The sequence below is a fragment of the Drosophila montana genome, unplaced genomic scaffold (assembly GCF_035044405.1).
Source record: "Drosophila montana isolate Dmon_TW-CO22-7 unplaced genomic scaffold, ASM3504440v1 contig_2438_1, whole genome shotgun sequence".
NCBI classification, from domain to species: Eukaryota; Metazoa; Arthropoda; class Insecta; order Diptera; family Drosophilidae; genus Drosophila; species Drosophila montana.
The window spans coordinates 1,604,414-1,629,284 of record NW_026997315.1 but is presented as its reverse complement, the minus strand read 5'-3'; the positions used below and the strand labels follow the sequence as shown (position 1 = coordinate 1,629,284).

Genomic DNA, 24,871 nt, shown 5'->3' with positions numbered 1-24,871 from the left:
TCGGCCTTGTTTAGCGTGGAAGCCATTTGTTGCGCCGAAAGACTCCAATTATTGGACGAATTGTTGATATACGTTGCGGTTTATGCTCAAAAAGTGAGAGATAGAGAGAGACAGTATGTGAGTGTGTGTGAGTGTGGAGAAAGTTTAAAATGTTTGTCTAGTTTAAGATTAGAGAGTAGCGTTGAATAGAGCGCAGCAGCTTAAAAGCTTCTTCATGGAAACATAATTTAACAATATCAAAATTAGAAAATCACAAGAAAAAATAAATATTGATTTTAAAAAAGATTTTAGTACACTCTATAAGAGAGTATAACTAATTTTAAAAGGACACCATTTATAAATTATATAAAAATTGTATTGCTACGATATAAATCAATTTATAAGTAAATAAACAAACATTACACATAAACATATAATAAATAAAACTATTAAACTATGCTTGAATCATATTAAAAGGGTTATAAAAATATAAAAACTATATTTTAAAAAAATGTGTATATTATATTATATTACCACAAAAAACTTGAATAACTTTAACATATAAAAACTATGAAAAATAAGCTGCTGTCACAATTTGGCATTAATGCCATGTGATGCCAGTATTAATTGATGCTGATGCACCTTGATGCCAGTTAATGAAAACATCAGCAATATTTGTTTGTTGAGCTGCGCATATTTTAAGCTTAAAGGCAATACGATTGCAACATGACTGTTTAAGTAGCTGAAGAACAGCCAAGCTCGCAAAGCAAATACCCACACTCATATACACGCACAAACACACACGCACACACACATACACATACACACGATACTTGGCACAGAATCACATGCTTCGACAAGCACAAGTTTCAATTTGTTGCACTTTTTAAGCATTAAGTAGCTGCCCAAGCGCTCTGACTTAAATGCAATATGGGTTCTGGTATTTGTGTGTGTGTGTGTGTAAATGTGTGTATATTTGCGCGTGTGCATTGCCCGGCAAAGCGGTTTAGTTGCATTTTAGCTTTTAACAGCTTCTGGTTTTTGTATTTCGCAGTTATTTGTTTTCGGATTTGTATGCCCTTGCAACGGTATTTTCGATTTTGTCATGAATTATATAACGTCGGAAAAAACAGAAAGAAATAAACGCAATCTATACATACTATATAATATGTATATAGTATAATATATCTTGAGAAATTTTGATTACATATTTGATACATTAAACATCGTGAATGTAGGTTTGATGAAGATCCTTTCCGGTTTACGATAACATAAGCAAAATCATCTAACTATATACAAATCATATCAAGGCTATCTTGGGAAAAGTTTCTTGAAAATGTATTAATTAATTTTTCATATAAAGATTTTTGTTTAATCTTAATTTCTGAATTGATTTAATAAAATATGAGTCAAATCAGAAAACAACATAGATCAGAATTAATGTATATAACATAAAATAAATAATTAAAAAATTGTAACCAATTTATAGCATTTAAAAAAAAGGTCAGCAAATCAATCAATATTTAAATTTATGCAAGGGTATCAAGTATTCGGCAATCCGAAGTTTGTTTTACCTTAATATTTTTTTAATATTCTTACTTTGCTTATTATTTTAAAAAGTTTTATTTGTTATTTTTCGTTGTTTATACAACATCGAAAGCACACGAATTAAGCACGTTTAGAGCATTTAGTTAAAGTTACAAATTACGCACTAATACACACATAGAAATTTGTTTAACAAAAATAAAAAAGTGGCAAAAGATTGCCCACCGTTTGCAGTTTCAACAATTTTGATATTTATTTAATGGCCGCTGAAAAGTATGCTACACTTTTTGTGTTGCCTTTTAATTTTGCTGCTGCTATCACGTGGGCCACAGCATTGCAAATTGCACTACTTAATGGCTAGGCTTAGAGAATACAGAATACTCAGCTGACAATCGTAGTACGTACTAAGTGGGCTAAGTGGCTAGAAGCACAGAGGAATCACGGTGTGCTGCCTATGTGCTGCTGCTGCTGAGATTGGACGGCGGCGGCCATTGCCGCTTAATAACGGCAAAGTGCGTCATTTGAAAGGTGTTTGTCAGCTGGCAGCGGCGCTCGACGAAGCCAGTTAGACAGTAGCCCATGTTGTAGTCCTCCATCGATATGTTTGATGTCAGATACAGTTTAAACTCATCATTGTATGCCAGCTGTGATTTGGACTTTGACTGCGCCCTGCCATTTGCGCCAGCAGCAGCCCCGCCTGCTGATGTTATTCCACCACCCGTTGTTGTTGCTGCCGTTGTTGCTGCTGTTGTTGGCGCTGCTGCAGCACCGCCTGTCGCTGTTATTGACGGCCTGCGAAAGTGTCCGGCAATCAGCAGCGAGCCCTGCTGCTCCATGGGCAACATCCTGGCCTTGGTCGCCTGCCGTTGCGTGCCAGCGCATTCGACAATGCGACAACGATTCGGCTGCCACCAGCAGGGCGTGATGGTCCAGTAGCTGGAGGACGCGGTGCGCGCCCAACCCTCCTCCGGATACAGCAATATCTGTGTGTGAATGCAAAGCAAAGAGAAATCGGGTGAGATTTTAGCCAGCGCCAATTGCAAATTGGTTTTGTGTGTCGCTGCTGTCGCACTTTAATTGAAAATCGTAATTAAAAAGTGCAAACTGCTTCACATTTGCATTTCCACCAGCCACTAGTTAGTCATTGTTTAAGCCCTAACTAAACGAAATTTATATGCGCTCCTAAGTGCCACTCATTAGTAAATTGCAATGGACTATACCATGTACATATAAATATACTTGTATAGGGATGCTCTTTCAAGTGTTGCTAATTAATTAATTGTTTGAAAAAAATATATGTTTGTTTCTGACATTTTTATTGCTATACGAATATGGTAGTTTTTTGAAATAATATAAATAAGCTTGCCAATTAATTCTTTTACAAGAAGAACGTTATATAGATAATAAAATATAGAAATACTTTATTTATATTTTGTCAACATATTCTTACTATTAACTAAGCCTTATATTTTATATATTTCTTCAAGTCTTCATTGTCACAATTTTGGGTCTTTTTACTGGAATATTTTCCGATTTATTATCGGCTGTCAACATATTAATTTGAACGTCATATGCAGAATTTTAATTTAAAAATAATATAAATAATTTCATTTTATATATAAAAATTGTATTTTAATAACAAATTAAGTATAGAGTATTTCATATATTTTATAGCACGTAACTGTTTGGGAAGCTACACAAAGTTAATTTAAATGCAATTTAAATCGAATTCCAGTGTTCGGTGCGAATTGTATTTTTATTTAAAATATTATTTGAACACTGCAGCGACCGCAAATGTTCTTGTGTTATTGTTGCTGTGGTTGCTAGCATGTGCCACATGCCACATGCCGTACATGGCGGCTTTATCAACGGCAGCTCATAAATAATATGTGTTAGTTAGTTTATCATGAACTGGCAGCGATTTTGCGTGCGGTTGCTGCGGCCGCAGCAAGAATTTTATTATTAATTCATGTATGTTTGCTTAACTGCGCGTACAACCGGGCGTATGCTTAATAAGCCGCCGCAGCTGCAGCTGCAGCTGCATAGACGACGCTAATCAAACACTGAGTTAAACGCACAATGGAGCGACAGTCAGCATTTTAAAAGAGAACAGGGAAGAGGGGATAAAAATCTCTGGAATTCAAAAGAACATTTTTTTTTGTTGTGTTTTGTTTTTATCAACGGAATTGAAATAAAGCAGCAAAGCGTAAAAGAGAAATGAAAACTTGAGCTGCAGGCGGCTGCCAAAGCTGCTGTGGCTGCTGCTGCCCACAACGGCCAACGGGCACTGGCCAGTGGCAATGGCCACCGCAGCAGCAGTGGCAGCAACAGCAGTAGCAGCTGCTTTTGAAATTGAAGTGGCTGCAGCTGCAGGCTGCCTGCTCCAGGTTCCTGGAAACTGCCACGCGTTAAGTTTCTGACTTTAAAATAAAATGCTTATGTGGTTATTCAGTTTTGTTGTTGTTGTTTTTGAATGCGGCACAAAAGGCAACCGTGCAGGTAAATTGTTTAAAATTAATGCGCCGCAGACAACGCTTAAAAATGCATGCATAATTTCTCCTTTTTTTTATATCTATATATTTTTGCTCTTAACGCATTTAACTAGCAGACGGCGCGAAAACAATGCGAATTCCGTTGCCGCGGCCATGGCACATTAATCCCGAATGAAAACCCACTTGACTATTAATGAAAATTAAACGATTTTCGAGTGGCCGCAGTTAAGAGAATAATTTAAAAACAAAAAAATCGCGGCTGCAGCGCATGCAAATGATCCGGCTGCAAATATCCATTAATACATAATAATTGTAAATAGCTGAAGGGGTCGTTTGATGCACTCTGATCCTGTTTGAAAGTTATTTGAAAATTTGTATTAAGCACGGCTTACAAACAGATTGGAAGGTATGCGTGTGTTAATTAAGGCGCGGTCGTTGAAAGAGCTATTCAAAAAGTGTAAGCCGCATTTAAAAATGGTTGAAAAGTTGTTTAAAATTGAACTCGTCGGCAGATAATATTTTAAATTTCCGAGCAGTCGAAATGGTTTTGACGAAAGTTCTGGCTCATTGCAGAATGTTCTTATTCATATAAGAGTTTGCCAAACTAAAGCTTGACCGATTTGGGTCTACGGACTGTTAAAAATAGGAACTGAAAATTGATCAGAAAAGGAAATTTGATTTTCGATTGAGTTCTCAAATAGATTAATTTGGCTTAAAATGGGTCAGCTATATGTTTCATATTGCAAATTTAAAGATGATTAAGGCCTGTAACTATGTACCATTTCAGCCAAAATTTGACATGGTAATTGGGTAAAATTGTACTGCATGGATTTTAATTAAATTAAAATAGTCGAACTGAAGTTTATACTTGTCCATCGAATGCGAACTCCGTCTAACAAATGTCGGAGATCAGATCAACTTCTTCAATAGCGGCTACGCCATAACGGATCGGTCGCCAGGGTCCTGGCTGACCCCATCACAGAGAGGTGCCTACAAAGGTTACACCCCCGCGACCTACCTAGGCGAATCATCTAAACACCCTACAGTATTCGGCCATGTTCTTCCCCTTCATTGAAAGTATCCCACAATATTAAATACCCCTCAGTGTAAATACCATTTGAGCTAACAAACATTATATTACAGTCTTTCGCTTGGTAGAGGTCAGAAAATATGGATTGATTCCAGCGCTTAATAAAACAAGTTAAATTCTTCAAAAAGCTTCATACTACGCTAAAAAGAAATACTAGATATATTCAATTGATTCGTAAATTTTAAAATAATATATAGTATTGTAAATAAAAGTTAACTTACGGAAATTTAAACTTTTTAAATTATTTTGTGCTAAAAATTTCTGCAATACAGCTCACTTCCTGCATTAACAGAGTTGGTTAGATTATAAACCGTTGCTAAAGGTGGGGTAATTAGCTGCCAATTAATTAGTGACCACAATATGTTGGTGATCAGGTCAAATCAGGTGCATTATTGTTCGCATGTTGTATTAAAGTGCAAAGCATAACCGCAGTCGCAGGCCAATAACGAGCTGCATGTGATTGCAGTTGTATGTATGTATGTGTGTGTTTGTCTCGGACATCAATCGTGAGCCACAGATTGGGCACTCACACAAAGACACACACACACACAGTGGGTAGAATATAGCCGCGCACGTGCTGCATATATGTCAACTTGCCCCACATGCCAAATGCTGCTGCGCTCGAATTGTGCGCTCGTGTTTGAAAATTATCAAAAAGAGGAAAAAAATAAATAAAAGTAGGTGGCAGCAGCAGGGCAGCGCCTTAATAAGCTGCCAAAATGCGCAGTCAAAGCTGGTTAAGGATGCATGGCGAGGAGGAGGAGGGGAAGGGGGGTTTTGTCGGGAAGGTTGCGTGCGGGGTTGGAGTTCGGGTCATGTACGCGTTGCAGTTGGTGCCCTGCCATTGCATTATTCAAAGTTGCCAAAGTGCATGCTGCGAAATTGAAAATGCAACGCAACAAATCGCTTGCCACTATCAAGGGTCATAAAATCCTCACACCCACACACACATACACACACACATGCTGTGTGCTAAATTTACACAGACACGTGCATGCCGGAGGAAAATCACTTCCGCTTTGGGTTTCCAAACTGCAGCGTTGGCAATTTCAGTGCCGGGGCATCAGGTGGCCAAGTCGCCTGGCAATGGCAAAATCGAAAACGTGGCTTGCGGTTGTGATTGTGGCATTGGGTGGTGCTGCTGCCTGTGGTTGCACACCGAGCGTAGCTGCTGCCTTGAGGCGTCCATAATCGATTTCTGCGTGGCGCGCAATTGTTTGTTGACTTTGGTTTTTATTGCGTGCCATTTTATTGCCACACAGCAGCGAGTAAATAAATTGCCATGCCCTCCGCCCGCGCCGCACACCCTAAGGCACCAGCACTTGCAATGCCAGTGCTCAGCTGGCAACTTTGTCTATTAATTTGCTTAATGAGTTCATTGACAAATATTGAACGCCTTGGCTCTGACTTAACAAATACTTAAGTAACTGCCAAGTTTTGCAGCAGTGGAAAACTTTTCTCATTTCGTTCGACGGTCGCTGACATTAATTAATTAACGGCTGCCGCAGACATTTCAACACTTTAACAGTCACTCAGTTTGTCAGATCGACTATTACTTAGTCCAAAATTTCCCCACTATATGTCTGTGTGTGTGTGTGTGGGTGTTTTGGGCACTCGAAGTTAATTACCCGCCCTCATAAGTATGCTACAGTGCACAGCCAAATCCGGAGTAAGCTCGAAAATCAAAGCTTCAACACGATTGTCTAAGCACTTGAGGCACAGGCTGTCGCATACAAAAACACTTGCCAACAGACATCCCGCATCCGCAGCACCAAGAGCCCGCCAGCCACTTCCTCTTTCCCGCTACAAATCATTTCAGGCTTAGCATACCCAGTAACTTTCCGGTATAGCTTACTAATGACAAAAGCTATCAATTTCCTTTCGGGGAATATTATATATTATATACAAGAAATGAATTAAATCTTAGCTTTTTTATTTGCTCTTTTTTTTAATTCAGTACAGGGTAACTGCATGTCGAGCACTGTCGTCGCCTTTTTGCAGTCCTTTGTTGCGGATTTTTTTGTATTTCATTGGAGCCTTTAGTAACTTGACTTTCAGTTTTTGCCCCTTTCTTACGTGTTTCGAGTGCTTTGCCTTGAAGTGCGGAAGAAATTGAAGTTTTCTTTCTCTAGCTCGTTCCCATTTTCCAATTTATTTTTTTTTTTTTTTTTTTTTTGGTGCTAGCTCAGAAACTGTAAATGAGTTTCGGCTGGCTGTAAACTTATCTTTGGCTTTGTTTTCAATTGGCATTGCTATTCGTATTTATTTATGCGCCTCACGCGCTGCTCCACGCCCTCCCGGAATTCGTGGCGCTTGCCACGGGTCCGGCATTCAAATTGGCCTGCAGAGCTGGCGGGGCCAAAAGTTTTAATAAGTTGCTCATTAGCAGAGAAAATGAGGCAGCCAAAACAAAATAATTTACACGCCCAACATCCGTTGCAATTAAACTTGACGCAACTTAAATTTCATGTCTTAGAGAGTGCAGGATATACGCCCCAAGCCCAAGACCTCAACGCATCCTTTCAGCCCAGACCAGCTGGGCCGCATTCCGGCAGGCGGAGCAGGCCAAGTTAACGGCGTGCTGTAAATGTAGATGTCAACGGATGTTAGGCAAACGCCCGGCAAAAGATGCCACGGCCTCAAAGTTTGCCGCGAGTATTTTCTAAATTTAATGAGTTGTATTACGGGCAAACTTTAAGCGGCGTAACTATTTCCCCACACATACACCATGACCTCCCCCCCACCCAAACCAACCCCTCACAAAGCAGAAGCCCAAGCAATTTGGGGCGTGTTGTTGAGCGTAACTTTATATGGCAAACTTTTCATGTGTCTCGGATGCAGCTCCCCTTGCCCCGAGCCCCGATCCCGCTGCGGCGTCGCTAGTAATGCAGAAATTAAAGTTCTTTGCCAAAGTACAAGCGCCGCCAAAAGTTTTTGTACTACTCGCAGTTGACATGCTGAGGCGCCGGATATGCGTAGCTACAAATTTGATATGTTAGACAAGTGATGCGGCGAAAACGGCTGCACAGTGGGCAATATATGTGTGAGATATGTGAGGTAGCAAAATTTAAAGTTTCGATATTTTGGATGATAGTTAATAATTTAAATCAATACATATTTTTTGAATGACAATTAACATTTTGTTTTTATCGTATAATTGACGTATTATTCTTTTTTGATTATTCGTTAAGTATATAAAAATAGGTTATAAGAAAATAAATATAAAGTCAGCATAACAGATTTAATAAATTCAAAAAAATATCAAAATAAACATAATAAATATCAAAAAAAACAAAAGTGTAAAATAAAAATAAGTTATTCGAATCAAAATGAAATTTATAAATAAATAATTTCATGTATTTTTTGTAAAGAAGTTTAAAAAATGCAGAAAATGCAATGTAAAAAATGCTTGCAGTTGTAGTAGACATTCGGGCTATTTAAAAATTTATAATAACTTGTCACTTTTGATTTTCGACCACGCTGCTTATATCTATTTGCATTATATTTTCTTTAAAACGGGTAAAAATCTAACAATTTTCTAAATATGTACTGATTGCGATTAAAATTGTATATATATTATCATTAGGGCATATAGGATAAACTAAAGTTTTGCATAACACAGGCTACTCTGATTTTCGCCCAAGCATCGTACTATTCAATCTTTCTCTAGGGATTTGAACCCTTGACGACCTCGCTGAGTGACCCTGTTGACTGGGTATAGATAGATAATCTCTGACACAGGCAATCTTTTGCTTTTATCCCAAGTGCAAAATTGATTCAATCGCTTATCTAAGATGAACACATATCACACTGTTATATCATATCGTATTTCACACAGCGCTTATCCACTGTGGTCTAGTGCACACTCACATACACACATATGTATGTGTGTATAGTTATTTGTATGTACTTGAACATGTATCGTCCTCGGTGGGTTGCCGTGTAAAAGATTAAGCACATTTATGTCACAGAGCTGAAGTCGCGGGCGTAGACGCTGCGCCACGCATGTGCCACAATTTTAAAGTAGCGTTAATGAAATTTGAGCTGCAGGCAACAGAGTTGCATACATATGCAATATACACTACATATACGTATATAAAAATATGTGTGTATATGTACAGGGGTTAGACGAAGCAGTCAAAAGTTATGCGAACGAGCATGAGGATGAACAGCGTCTAAGGAGCACGCTCTACGCTGTTGGCATTAGAGCGGCACTAAAGCGGCTGACAGGATAAGCCAGGAGCAACTAAACTTTATAAAGCAGATCCCTGGCTCAGCAGATAGCTGTTTAGACAAGTTGAGAGTTATAGTTTTTGTAAGCAGTACTAGTTCAAATCGTACGAAGTAAGACATAAACCGTAAAAAGTTCAGTATAAAAGGCAACATTTTGTACCCCTCCTCAATTAGGAGTTAATCAAGCTTGAGCTGAGCTAAAATTGCAGAATTAGGTTAGAGTTGGTGAAATGAGCTATTAGATTGGCTTATAATTGTATAAAGATTAATTAGTTCTTAAAGGTATACAAGCCAACTTCTTGTTTGGTTCTCGACATAAAAAAAGAGCTTTTAAGTTTGGAATGAAATTCTATGGAACATAAAAAAGGTGAATTTTAGGCGGAAAAACTGTAAGTAAAGGTTGTCTTTACAAAGTTTAGCACTTAAATGACTTATTACTATTCCCATTTAATTTTCCTTTCACAAGATATTACATATATTTTATCTAGCTCTAAGCAAAGTGTGAGTGTATGGCACAAGTGAGGCTAGAGTTGACGACCTTAAGCTTAAGCTTGGGGTTTAAATGAGATTTGAGTCTATCTAAAAGCGATTCAAAGTTGAAATTCCAACACAAATTACTCTAGAAAACAGTAAAAGCCGTAATCAGGCCTGAGGTGTGGTAGCAGAGAGAAAAACTATCAGGTTAGGTTTACTAAATTTAAGGCTGCTTCAAAATGATTTAAATTTTTATTACTATTCCCATTAAGCATATTTATGTTGAGGGCCTTGAACGTGAGGTTAGAGTTGAAGCACTGGGCCTTAAGTCTGCTTTTGTGCGATTCAAAGTTGAAATTCTCATTAGGCAGCCACAAGTTGTTGCTGTGTTTTGTATTCTCTGCAAAGTCCCAGTCACGCTTCGATTCACACATTCAACCAGAGACTAAATGCGCCCCTACACCCCCTGCCCAGCAGCAGCTTAAAAGTTGGCGCTCGCGCGCTTTGTAACTTATGCCAAGTCAATGCCAAGTTCCCCCAGCGTATTGCAAAATAGCTCATCAATAACCCATTTGCCGATACGCTAGGCCCATGAAAAGGCTGAGCACAGGTCAGGGCACGCAGGGCAGGGCAGGGCAGGCCTGACCTCCGCTGGGAGCAGCCCCTTACCCGCTAACCGGCTGAAGTTGGGTAAGCTTAGCAAATGCGCTGCTCGAATGTTCGCTGAACGCAAACGACTGCGAATAAGGCTTCCAAAAAGGAAAGCCATCTCCGGCCTGCGCGTATTCACATTTATTCAAAGCGTATTCATACTTTAATAGTGCTGGGAATTCAAACAGCTCGCGTAAATCAGGCGCGGAATGAAATGCCAAAGCGTCTGCTCAAAAATGTTCGCAACCAATCAACGAATCAGCGGGAATAATTTTCCAATGCTCCTTGTTTCAATTATTGGTAATGACAGGCAGCTCCAAGCGCCTGCTCCTCCGTTTTTCATTTAAAGCGGCGAATATGGCTGCTCTGGAGCTGCATGCAACATGTTAAGCAGCCCAAATGAAATGAAAATTTAATAAAATAAAAATATACGACTTCTTGCGCCACAGCAAACCAAGCGCGAACACACGCAAAGAGAGGGGGGCTGGGGGTGGGGCAAAGTCGAAGACGTTTGCTTAAATGAAGATGTATGCCAGCCGGGCGTATGAGTAATATGCGCAAATATGCGCATAAAATAAAGCAACTTGTAGCAATTTCCCTTCAGTCAGCGACCGTGCCCATGCCCCTGCGATTCCCCCTTCCCCCGCACACACACACACACACACACACACACTTCCTTTCAACTGGCTGCCTTGCCACTTTGGCGGCGCTGCCTTCTTGTGTTTAATTTAGCCAGCCATAAACGTAATGCGGCGCCTGAAGTACGGGCTCCCCGAATTTATATGGCGCCACATAAAAGCCGCCTCTGCAACCCCGTTCCCCACTTGCTGGTCTCTCGCACTCGTATTTCATTGCCAACAGTGCCTAACATAAAATCATTTTATTTGAGGATGCTTTAAAGCAGCAGCAGATTGTTTAATATAACCCAGCACTGTGGAAGCTGGGGAAACTGCGGCAACTGGCGACTGACAATGACAATTTAATTGAATTTTCTATTATTTTAGCATAAGGCAGCGAAATATGGTAAAGTCAGGTGGTTTTTCTTTGTGTTTGCAAATCCCGTCTATAAATAAAATAGAGTACACAGTGTGCCCAATTAATAAGGTCTTGAGAAATAGACAGACGGATATGGCTATATCAACTCGGTTGTTGATCCTGATCTTGAATATATGGACTTTATGGGATCGGAGATGTATACCTCTATGCATAAAACATATCATGACAAAATTATAATACCCTCTACATAAAGGATCAGCTAGTTAGAGATTTGTTAAAATATAATATAAGAGGCATATTACACTTCCAGATTACCAAGAACAACTTAATTTGTTTTCATTTAATTTTAACTTTAAGAGTTCTCAGCTTAAATAACTATAAAATAGAAATATTTGTTAATACTTTTGAATATATTATGCAATTAATAAAAAATAATTAATTACAGAACTTACACATTTTTATTTGAGTAAAACGTACCAAATAAGATTTTTTAATATATATTTCAAATTAAAAATTACATTTTAAGAGTTCAGTTAACAACAAAAAAAACGTATATAAATAGTTCTGTAAAGCTTTTAAAAATGTATGCAATATGCTTATTATCTGTAATTTTTTATTTACAGAATTTGTCCCCGAGCTTTTGATTTAATTTAAATTTAAAAATACCAATCAGAATTTTTAAATATATTCTTAAATTTTTTTTATTAGCATACTTATTTGAATGGGCTTCACAAGCACGTATGGGTTCCATTTACTCGCTTCTGTTGATATTCTTTTTTTCATGCATTGTATGTTAAGTATTAAAGCAGCCCCCTGAGAGCGTAGGCCTATACGCTGCATTGTCCCAGACTGATTTTCAATTCTGTTCAGCTCTGGCCCATTGTGTCTCCCATATCAAAGGCACGCTGCCAAGTCGGTGAATAACGTCGCCATTCCGCGAATCCGTTGGCTGCCAGCACGTTAACATATCTGCGATACCATCCATCAAATATCACGAGTTGCTGGCGTGCCTGTGTGTGTGTGCGCGAGTGTGTGTGTGTGTGTACTTGTATGCGGGTCGACTGACTCCGGCTGCCTTCTGTCAAGCCGTCAAATTTGCAAGGACCGCCGTTCCCGTTTGGCAATGTGGCCTTGCGGGAGTTCCGCTGGATTGTATCAAGATATTTTAAAGGCAGGCAGTTTTATGATACACAGGGCTTTATCTGCCACATAAAATTTAAGTTATTTTGTTGTCTAGTTCATTGAATTAGCTCGGCGCACAGAAACACACACATACATACACACGAGCACGGGCACGCACACTGGCACACACATGGACATTAAATAAATTGAATTAAATTGATGTGCTGGGAAATTGAGCAGATTTTCTTGCTTTTTGAAACTGCAAAGGAAATTGCTTTTAATTTTGGCACAAATCTCTTTTTAATTTTTTATTTTTCTTTTAGTTTCTTTATTTTTTTTTTGGCATGACAAAATGAGAGCAGAGCACAGCTGGCTGGGTTCAGACAAATCTTGTTTGGCATCAAAATCCGGTGCCAGGCAAAAATCTCAGCCGGAGCCAAAAATGTTGTTGACAGCACATGTGCCATCGAAATTGCACACACACACACACACACATATACGTACGCATACAAGCAGAGAGCTAATCAAGCGGCAGCTGTGCGCCCCATCAAATTGTTGTCTATGCCACACAGCAGGGCTGCAAAAAAGAGTATAGCATACTCTGCAGCGCCAGTCGGTAACAATTTTGGCATGCGGTCTGGCCAAATGCTAAATAGATGCTGCAATAATTAACTGCATTAAGCCAGCGACAGCAGCAGTAGGAGCTGGAGCTACCCAGCTGCAGGCAGCTGAGTCCTTGCGAACGTCCTTTTGCCTGCAGCTTAACATGGCCTTAACGCAATTTGTCACAGCAGCCGAGCGCAGGCGGCGCCTCACGACAAGCCCGACAGCTTAGCCAAAGGCGCCTCCCCCTCAAAAAAAAAAAAAGTGGAAGAAAAGTGGCATGCTTTATTTATGTATATCCTTCGTACATTGTCTAAGTACAACAACAGCTACCATGGCAGATTGAGCCGACAGGTGAAATGAAATTGTGTGCACACAAACACAGTCACACTCACACACGCACACTCCCTACTCAAGCACAACATTCATTTGAAATGCAAACGGCATGAAAATGAGAAAAATTCCACAGCATTGACAGCTACAAGTTTTTAGTTTTGCCATCTAACTGAACTTTTTTTGTACACAAATTGCCAAAAAATTTTGCGCAACATACATAAATGGGCGTGGCATGGGAGTGGTAGCTTAACAGCGCCCGCACTTTGCACCAAACTCAGCTGAAAGAGTGGATTTTGCATGTGAGTGTGTGTGTGTTGTGTCCTTTTAACTGCAAGTGCAGGTGTTAGTGAAAAGTGTTTGTTGTTTTGCTCCTTTTTTTTTTTTGGGTGGCCAGTTGGGGCCAGGTCTCCCCAGTAATCCCTTTGGGTGCAAAGCAGCTCGAGCACTGATGGAAAAGTACTTGCAACAAGCCTCGTTGGTCAGAGAAATGTTTTCACGCCCCACCCGACTAAGCCACAGACTTCTCATGTGATGATGAATTATGTGCGGCTGGGCAAAACGATTCAATTTTCATTCAGTCTTGACTTACTGCGAAATTGCTGCCAGAACAATAATTTAAGAGTATTTTGAAGATCCTTGTTGAAAATAACTTCAAACGGTTTTGCGGTTTACTTTTTGGTATTTTTTTAATTTATTTGCGTTTCACTTTTACATGCAAAATAATGCTATATAATTATATTTAATTTTGTCTAGCTATAAAATACTTTAAAATAAAGAGAAAAGGTTTTCGGTAATAACGAAAATGCATTAATTTTTGTGCCAGGCTTAAACCGTAATATTGAACGTCAATAAAAAAGATTTTAAAAGGCTATAAATAAAATTGTACACACAAATTTTGGCTCTGATAACAGTCTTTTGGCTATTATCTCTATACATAAAATGGCTTGTGCTGACTAACTGGTTGACAGATTGACTGATTGATTGACTGACTGACTGACTGGCTGATTGGTGATCAACACATAGCCCAAACCGTAAGGAAACCCAGCCGAAAAAAACGTTTGTGCTTATCTTTTTGTTTGCCATCCGATTGGCCTCATACTCTATGTTCAAATTCATTTGAGGCGTGTCTCAACCATTTTGGAAAGTCTTTCAATGAGCTGGTGGAAATCGGGGTCAATGATTTGGTAGGTGATGTTTCGGGTTAAAGCTATTTTCTAAGAATCTGTACGAAAATTCATTCGAGGCGTGAGATTTGAGACTTTTTGGGTGCAGTTTTAAGTCCGATTGGCATCAAAGTTATTTTCAGAGATCTTTGTTAAATTTTACTTGAGATGCTTTCGCGGTATACCGCGCACTTGGATGGAAAATGCGGTTTAAGGAATGTTTATTGAAGGAAAGTTTATTTTTCGGCTTCTAGATTCTCACCACAAAGAATTAAATATATTTTCAAATTGATCTGGAGTTCAAAATAGTACGAGCAAAATTCTATCATTCACGAGCGGAAACTGGTTGAAAAGGTGATATCTAAAATTTGTAGCACAGAACTTTCCACGGGCAAGGCCGGGTTTTAATTTTATACCTTAGGGATTAACTCTAAAGAAATTCCAATAAAATATAAGAAACTTATATCGTTTGCCTCAAAAAATCTCAAATATGTTTTTAAATAAGAATCGAAAATAATGTTGATTTATTTAAAAAGATTTTCCTCTTATCAAGGCTAAAAATTTTTGTTGCTTGTGCGCCACCGAATCCAAGTCAATTCGTGTTTTTTTTCTGTTAGCTAGTTGCATATTTTAAGTCCATTTTTGGCGCATGCAATTTCCCATTTTGGTTTGTGCATTTTCTTTTGAATTATTAAGTTGCTGTCTACAGTCTGCCGCTGGGCTGCAGCTGTGGTCTTATCGTGCCACCCAATCATAAAAGTTGCCACTCAGCAGTTCAGTAATCGCTATCTATTTAAGATTTTGTGAACGCCACAGCTAAAATTACGCATACGCCGCGTGGCATACAGTTGGGGCGTAGTAAATCGCCTTAACTGCTGCTGCTACTGCTGTTGGGCTGCTGCTGGGCGGCTGCTGGTGTTGGTGTTGGTGGGCTTTAAGCCCTAATAAACTAGCTGAAATGCATAGTTAAGCCTTTTGGCTGGCTACCATGGTGCACGGACACGCCCAGCAGCACGTCAAGGCTGTAGGCGTGACTTAAACTTTGTCGGGCATTTAAATCAGTGGCGTCGTGTATAAATCTAAAAATGCTCCTACTTATCGGCGTCGCCTGGCTTTTGGCCTGGTCTGGAGACGGCCAATGAGTCAGTGTTGGAAAAGAGGCCAAAAGAGTCGCAGGCAGAGGGATGCTGCCATTTTGACTGCTTCTATCTCTTTTATTTTATTTTTTGCTGCTACTGCTGCTGCTGATGCTGCTGCTTCTTCTTGCTACAAATCATGATAATAAATTCCAATTTTATTTAGTCAGTGAGGCGGCAAAGCACCCTTGTCATCGTCAACGCTTGGCAGCAGCAGCCACCGGCCCGGGGCCGTAGGGGGGGCTGCAGCTCCAAAAAAGGGCAAACGCTTCATCTGGTTGGGCAAAAGGGCTTCGAGTCCATTGCTTCAACTACTTGGATTAACGGTTTATTTTTATGACTTTTTATTTTATATTCTTTTTTGTCTTCTTCTTTTTTGTATATGCAACGTTTTGACTGCTTTTGTTGGGGCATGCGAGAGCATTCGAATAAATTCACTCTTGAATTGAGTTTTTGTCGCTGGCGCCTGTTTAACTTTTGCCAGACATAATCAGGCCTGATTGTAATGAATGCGAACAGTCGGGCCAATCACCAAAAAAAAAAGGCAGCTCATCAGACCGAAGGGGTCGGGTCATAGCGGGTGGTAGGGAGGGGGAGGGGGGGTAACGGACTTGGGGTCCTAAACGCTTTCTACCCGTTGGTTGCCTAGCAGCATTGCGGTTGTCTGAGCAGCGGCGGCCAAAATACATTAGCCGTGTGCTCAAAATGTTGCACAGCTCACGCAGCGTGACATACACACACACACATGCATGCATGCATTGAGTCCTCGCTGAGGGATTTCAAGCGAGCTGCAGGACATGTGGCAGCCAACAGTTTGTAACTTCAACTCTCTCTTTACTTTTACGCCAGTGTTCGCTGGCTCTTCATTGCCTGTTGGCAATTACAACGTTGCAATGTTGATGGCAATTTTTTTCCCATTTTTTTTTTTTTTTTTTTTTTTTTTTGCATAAGAATATGTGACAGAAATGAACTGTGCCGTGAGTAAGGCACTATAAGATACCCGCACTTGGCTTAAACGTAACTCGAATCTCGGATAGTAGTTTTCTTTCGGCCGCAACCGCTAAGAGCTAAAGTAATTAATTGTGTAAATCATTTTTAGGTAAAATTTACTACTTTTATCTATGTGATTAATAAATTTAGTTAGTATAGTATTAAGGTTTTAATTAATTTGTGAGCCGCAACCAAGGCTTGAACCGAAACAAATTAGTTGTTAATATCGGTAATAATATTTAAAGTGCCTTTAATCTTTTATTAACAGGTAATTATAAAAAATTATGCCCAAAAAGGAACTCCATACTTGTGTTCTTAATTTACCTATAGAATCAATATCAAACTTCTGTTCGAGTAGATTGAAAGTGATTTGAAGAAAATTTCTTTATAAAAATGTTCTTGAAAGAAAAAAAAAAAAACTGGCAGACGAATCGAGCCTGGAGGAGAGACAATTTTCACTTTGGGTGACAGTTACGAAACATCTGTAATATAATACATTATAATAAAAATACATAAATGAAAAAAAAATTTAAAATATATTTAAATATCTCAGAATGTGCTTAAAACATTTTTAGTATATGGAATGATCTAACGCCTATTTTTAAACTTTGTGTCTATATATTTCTTCAATTTTCATTAATAAATATCTGACTTAAGCTGGATACCAAGTATAAGCAAGGTATGACCGATTGCCTGCGACTGGAGCGGGTATAACAATGCTCGCACACAGCACGACGCTCCAAGCGACATACATATACACACACTTAAGCACACACATATACGCGCTTTCACACACATACACACACTGTATCTGACAGGGGCGACAGTCAGAGAGCTGGACAGGAAGACAGACAGATGGGCCAGTCACTTCCGCTTGCAGGCGAGGGCTGTCCATTTTATAATACCCTTTTTTGTTTGAGCTCTCACGGCTTTTGTTGCCGAGGCAGTTGCTTGATTTGCATTTGCATTTGAGCCTTGTGCCCGGACCCTGGCAAGCAGCAAGCAGTAACCAGTAACCAGCAACCAGCAAGCTGCTACAGCATAATTATGGGCGATGAAAGGACGAAGGACTTTGGCCAACTAGTCTGTTATGCATGCGCTGGGTCACTAATGTTGGCACATGATGATTTCTTTCATGCGCAAACTTGGCAAAGACTCTTTGGCAATCAGAGAAGAGGAAACGCCGCCGACGCTGATAAACTCTGAAAAGTAATGAAGCCTTTAAGCTGCTCTGCCACAAACTTTACGATAGTTTTGGCTTGTTTACTTCGTAATAGGCACTTTTGTGCACAAAGTGCAAACAATTAAACGCAAGTGCTTTATAGGATGACGAATTTCAGTTCTTGCAACTATTAAATGGGTAAAGGGCCGCTATCAGACATCAATATATATATAAAAGTATTTGTAAAGGTCTGCTCTCAATTGAGACTATTTTTCCCAGTATTTGTAATTGAAGTGAAGCTCTTCTTATTTGCAAAGAAAATTCCTAAAGCTCCTTACCGCAATGAAGCAACAGCCAATACACATATGTGCCAAATGTCAAGTTCAACCAATTTTCTACAAGCATGTTCACTGATGACAATTTCCGGAAGAGGAATTTAAAGTGGGAATTGTACGTTTGAGTTGCATGTTAATTGTTTGAATAAAGCATAATTTAAAAAGAGAAATATTCGAAGAAATAATTAATAAAATAAAAATAAAAAATGTATGAATATCTATATATATATATATATATTTAAATCATTTCTCAAGCTTATTTCAAATTCTTAACAAATAGCTAAATCTCTTCTTAGCAAAGTTTTACAATGTCGTAAGGTCACAGTTTGACAGTCACTGTCTAGGACTTTCAGTTTAAGAGTCACACATCAAAACGTTTTTTATCTGTTTTAAGAGGATAGACAAAGTATTGCGTAGTCGGTGGCATTCATCTGGCGCATTGCAACATATTTTTTTTGTAATATATCTTAAATTGAAATACATATAATTTTATTACATAGAATTGGAAAAGTTGTAAAATAAATGCGAGCTGCACAGTGAATACTACATAATGAATGGTCTTCTTAATTAAAAACGACAAAAGAATAAAAAGATTAAAAGAAAATACATTTTTTCAATAAACAAAACGGAATTGCGTGAAAGCATTTGTAATAAAATTAAAAATAAAACATATTTTTATAAAAATGCTGAACTATCACTCTTGATATATATTCAAATTAACTTGGCAACCAAAAAGTTTTGATCTAGAATCCTCAGTTCCTTCAGCATTGTTACTCAATCATAGTACTAATAATTATATAGATATTTGCCTGACGTCTTATTCAAATGCAATTAAGTAAAGTTAAGAAATTTAAATTTCACCCGAATATACAGTTCAATTTGCATAAACATATTTAAAGCTGATTAGCCAAAATTGTTTCCTTTGTCTGATTTAACAATTCTGATTTAACAATTTCTCAACAAATTCGATTTGTTCTGTAATCAAATTTATACAGCCACACATTTGACTCCCAGTCTGAGATATCTGCTATCTCTGCCTGGCTTTTCATCTTGGCTTCTGAATGCATTTCAAGGCTGCCTTCCAATGAGCTCAGCTGATGACATAAAAGTAATGACATTAGAGCGCTTTTCAAGGTAACACAACCGCCCCCAATTTCCGTAATGCAATATAATCCAAGCGTTTGCCAGGGGGTAGGTTTTTTCGGTGGTTGCAAACATTTGCCCGCCCGTCCAACCGGTTGTGGTAAAACAAACATTTTGCTTGACTCTGCTCCATAGCTTCATTATAAAATCGATGAGTGGGTTGAGGTGTAAATTAAGCCCTGACTGAGGGGTTCAAGCACAAAGACACTCTCCTGTATTTACTGTAGCTCAGGTTTGTGCTGATTATGTTGCTGGTTCTACTAACCAGGGATACTTAGGGAACTGCCTGGCTTATGTGTTTTAAAATTTAATTAAGCACAAACAAAACTAAAGCAAACTTTTGCTTGAACTTATTAAATTTAAGAGTTATGTATAATTAAAATCAGAGTGTGCGTGCTTTAAAGCACATGAAAACTTTGCGGAAGTTAACTTGAATTTACGGAATAAGATAAGTTTGAGCTGAAGCTGAAAGCTCTGTGGTAAAAGCTCATCTCTGTGATTGAATACAATAAGCTTTCGAGACATTTGAATATAAGTTATTGTAATTGGTGAATTTTTTCAGTCTTATTCTAAGCTGACAAGTTAATTGGTGAATAATAAAAGTGTAATGCTTTAATTTAATTTCCAATACTATACTTTTCGATTTAAAGCTTATGAACATTAAGCTTTAGAAAAATTTTAAAGCTTTGAGTGTGTTTAATTGGTGAATAATAAAAGTGTAATGCTTTAATTTAATTTCCAATACTTTACTTTTCGATTTAAAGCTCATGAACATTAAGCTTTAGGAATATTGCTAATTTTATTGAAAAAACTAAAGTTAATATGTGTGTTCCTAAGTTTTTAGCGACTTTTAATACAAATTTAAAGAAATTATATGGCTTTCTTATTAAATTATGAAAAAATAGCTTCACAAATCAGAGCTTTAAGTAAGCTTTTTATGTAGAAAGCTTAACTCGGCTGTGCTTACGCTCATTTAATTTGAATTCGAATCTACAAACGGAAAAAAGCAGCTCACAAAAGCTTTAAGAAAGCATTTTTGTATTGACTAAATAATAAAACTTTTACTTAAAGCTTAACGCTCGACCTACTTGCCATTGATATCGTCTGCCCCAGCCGTTGACACTTGTATGCTTCATGTACTTCAGCAAGAGTCATTATCGTTTCGACTTCTGTAATACCTAAGCTTAAATTCTTATCTGGCCCCAAAGTTTCAGTGTATTTATCGCTTTTGGTCTAACTGACTGACAATTGTAAGCGAGAGCTCAACTTGAAACAAGGCTTGGCAGGAATTTTCTTTTGTTTTTTCGTGTTTTTTTTTTGTTGCTAGGCCACAAAATCCCGATTGCTAATACTCTTTCGCTTACACCGCCCCTTGTGGCAAATGCAAAGTGCGACTTGGTCTGCCTGGCCAGTTAATGTTCTCTGGCGGTCTTCGTTCTTCTTTTTTTTGCTGCCACTTGTGCAGCAGCTGCATTCGCTTGGTCAGTGCAAAATAGACTGAAATTGATGATGTCACTTGATAGGGCGAATGAGTTTTTCATTTTTCACTTTTCACATGGTAGTCCAGGACGAAACGAAGAGCCAGCCAGCCAGCCAGCCTCTTGGAGAACCAACAGCTCCACCAAGCTTCACGTTCATGTTGTTTAACAAATTCATCCTGTTGCTTGCGCTTCAGTGCGTGCCTAGTGCCTGCTGGACGGCCAGCACATGGCATTGTATCCTGGGGCGGTAGCAGGCGCTGCTCTTGTGCACCACACATTCAGACATACATACATACATGCATATGTATGTGGATTTACATATGTGCATATGCACATATGCGATTTTGGGCAGGCCATTGTTGTGCATCGACCTGTTTGATTGGCTTGCTTTTTGCACGTTTTTAATTAGTGCACGGCAGCATAGAAAGTAGATTGTGTGCAGAGTGTGGCACATGCGGCAGGCAGCAAGGCAGCATGTGGCATGTGGCATGTAGCAATATTGCTTTAAGTTGCTGGCGCATTAAACAAAACGAAATATTTCATAAGCGCACTGCGACTCAGCCACAATGCCAAATGATTTATATGCAAAGTACTATGAATATGAGTTCATGCTTGAATATGAGTATTGCTATGAGTATTTGAGAGTGTGTGTGTGTGTGCGTGTATGTGTGTGTGTGTGCATACACACACCTTGGCAGGCGGCGCAAACAAAAGGCCAACAATCGACTCAATTCCACACGACTCGTTACAGCCACAGCAACAAATTTTCCAAATGTTCTAACAATAGCGCGCACACACACACACACACACAGACAAGCACTCACACACGCACACACAGACTCACATGAAATTTGTGAAGTGAAATCACTTGTGTATTGGTTTTGCTGTTCGCGGTGTTAGGTAACAGTGGTTCAGCCTTTGAACTTCTCATAAAAGTTCTTCAAATTACATTTATTTCTTTTATTGAAAACCCTACAAATATTTATAATAGTTAAGTCGAGCCGCAGGAAATATGCATGAAGACGAATACTTTTAAATTGGATTAATTTCAAAACATATTTGATTTTTATCAACCCAGAACATCTAGCATACAGAACATCTACAACAGAATGGAAACGCTTAACATTTTATATATATTTCGGCTTTTGCTTGTATAACTTATTTATATATGAAATTATATGGATTTTATAATATACCATAAATATCCTGAGTGCCTTTCCTTTAATTGTCTAAACCTTATGCTATCAACTAAGTGAGCTCTTAAATGCATTCCTCAGTCCATATTATTATTAAGCACAGGTTAATATTAAGTTTATGATCTATTTTTTATTAAAAAGGCATCATTTTTTGTCCATAACAATAATGGTATAAAGTTAACGTTTAATAAAAAATGTAATACAAATTAAGAAAAATAATCAAATAATTATTTTGCAAATTTATTAGCAAGAATATTATTTGATGTGAGTAACTATTGAGATTCAAAGCATAATAACTATAGTATATTTGTAATACATAGCCATAGTACTCCCAAATATTATATTATATGTGGTCTGCTCTTAACTAAACACCGCCATGCAAAGAAGCTGAGGCCTTTTAACATTCTCAAATTGTTTGCTCGGGCGTTTTTGAGCATACCTATAAATAACTTCTTTTTTTTACGCAAAGCCTACGAATATTCTCGAATCTGCAGACGGTAACATTGTAGAGTTGAAATTTATTATAGTAATATTTTACAGATAAGCAGAGAATTGGGGTATTAAAATTTATAGCAAGGTACTCTCGCATCTCTTATCAATAGAATTAAGGAATTGATATATGTTTATTTGCAAAACTTTCCTTTTAACTTGTTATCTTTTAAGCAAACCTCGTAAGCTGTCACTTGGAGTTTATGCAAATAGGTTTCTTAAATTTGTCAACATATTTTGCGTATTTCTTTTTCTCACATTTCACTTGTCACACCTTAAATCACACACACATCCACACACTCAAGCACACAGTTACAGTTACTTTTTGTGGCACTCACCTTATTGGAATTACCATTGAATTTCAATAGCTTCTTGCAGGATTTACCGCGACTCTCGAAATAGATTTCCTGTGGCGTGCGTCGACGTCGCTGCACTGCCGGCTGTGTTGTCAGTGCTTTACGTTGCATGAACAGCGACTCGCTGTGGCTGCACTCGGTTCCTGCCACCGACTGCGTTGCCTTGTGGCGGCTCACGCAAAACAGGCGACTCAAGATGCCGCAGCAGCCGCTTGCTACAGGCGAAGTTGATGTTGTTGTTGTTGCTGTTGTTGCTGCTGCTGCTATTGTTTCTGTTGTTGCATTGTTGTTGGCACAACAGCGGGCGGATATGGTCATTAGGTTGGCATTGTGGCGTGTCTGGCGATTGACATCCATTTCCATGGTGCGCAACAAAAAACTGTTGCCTACTTTCCTGCGCGCGGTGTTGATTTGCGAAATGTTTTTTTCTTGCCTGTTTACTGTTCGTGTTCTTGTTGTTGTTGCTGTTGTTTTTGCTGCTGTTTAAACACAACTTCCGCCAGTTCCGCTCGCTTTTTACTTTCTTTGACCGTTTTTTATATGCAAATCGTTAGCCGGAAGTTTCAGCTTATTTTGTTTGTGTGTATTTATTTCAGTTTTTTTTTAATTTTTTTTTTTATCTGGCACTGAAAATAGCAGCGCGATGTGGCAGGTGGTTCAATGTCGCTGTGCTTGTTGTTGCTGCTGGTTGTTAAAGACACAACAACTTGGCGCCCTCACGCACAAATACAGACGCACACACAAACACGCACACGCACTCACACGCTTACGCTTACGTCGCACTCTCACAGAGCACAAAGCACAGAGCAGCCACGACGCTTTCGAGTCGAGGGCAGCAAGCCTACTGATAGCAGTGCTCAGCAGTTGTGTGGCCTGCTGTCTTGGCACTACAGCGTTGCCAGACCGCGCTGAGAGCAGCTGGTTTCATACAGTGCGCATGCCTGGCGCACAGTGCCTGCTAAAAGCATGTGGCTAGCGCCCTTTTCGGTTGCTTGTGAATGAAGCAAGGAATTTTGCCTGTTTACGTTACTTGATGCTGCTGCTGCTGCTTCTGGTTTTGCGGTGCGGGGCAGGTGATGGGCGTTTTACTAGCGGGGTGGCTTGTTACGTTGAGCGGGCAGCAGTTCAAAGTTGTAGAGCATTTTGCTTTATGTGTGTAATTGTTTGGCGGCAGTCGAGCGGCGCCTCATGCTATGCAGCAGTTTTTTTTGATACCCTGCAAATGAGAGAGAATCCTAGCAAGAATTTCGTGCTAGAGCCAGATAGAGTCAGACGCAGACGGGAAGAGGGTGAGATATATCAAAAATATGATAAGCAGAGTGAAAAGGTAGGATATAAAAGAATATAAAGGATGTATAAAATATAAGATTGTTAAATTCAGAATATTATCATTATACTCTCTTGAATAATTATAATTCATTTTCAAACCGTTCCCTTGTGCAAAGCTTCTATCGTATTATTATAATATGTTTATCAGAATTTATATATAGTTCATGTTATGTGTTTCTCATTTTTTAAAGGCTTTTTAAGACTTCAAAGACAATCTTATAATTAACCATATATTATTAGAGCTTCCATCCTGTGCGTTCTATACGTTAAAACGTTTCATTTTAATTTTTCATTATTGTATGCTATAAAAAGTCTGGTATATATATTTATAAAAATATTAGAAATGTAGTTGTCGACGCCACTTAACAGGGTATTTTATAGTCGTGTGCTCGGTTCAAACTTATGCAAACTGCTTCCGTTGTTGCATTGCTCTGGAGGCAGATTACTGACTAAAGTGATGAGAAGGCACACATTTCATCAGTTGAGTGTGCATATATATATATACTTATTGCTATATATATATGTATATACATTTGTGTGTGCTTGCGAGTGTTGTCTGTCTGCTCTGTA

The 24,871-nt window shown here is 38.7% G+C and overlaps 3 protein-coding genes and 1 long non-coding RNA gene across 4 annotated transcripts in view; 2 read left to right on the top strand and 2 right to left on the bottom strand.

The window, feature by feature from the left end:
• LOC135428074 (sphingomyelin phosphodiesterase) overlaps positions 1-24,871 on the top strand; it is a 116,308-nt gene that overhangs the window by 33,927 nt on the left and 57,510 nt on the right. The gene's annotated exons all lie outside the window — the stretch shown is intronic.
• Positions 1,637-23,798, bottom strand: LOC135428165 (uncharacterized). The gene is made up of 2 exons (XM_064681994.1): positions 22,955-23,798; positions 1,637-2,507 (listed from the first exon to the last, which is right to left on the bottom strand). Exons 1-2 carry the CDS (start codon positions 23,333-23,335, stop codon positions 1,977-1,979), a joined length of 912 nt encoding a protein of 303 aa, XP_064538064.1. The 5' UTR covers positions 23,336-23,798; the 3' UTR covers positions 1,637-1,976.
• On the bottom strand, positions 12,136-12,940 carry LOC135428066 (uncharacterized). Its single transcript, XR_010436191.1, has 2 exons — positions 12,737-12,940; positions 12,136-12,662 (listed from the first exon to the last, which is right to left on the bottom strand). It is a non-coding gene; the product is annotated as an uncharacterized LOC135428066 (long non-coding RNA).
• The window catches only part of nord, a 44,449-nt gene continuing 33,379 nt past the window's right edge, over positions 13,802-24,871 (top strand). Inside the window, exon 1 of the mRNA XM_064681993.1 lies at positions 13,802-13,820. The gene's annotated coding sequence lies outside the window, so the exon portion shown is untranslated. The remainder of the gene's footprint in view (positions 13,821-24,871) is intronic.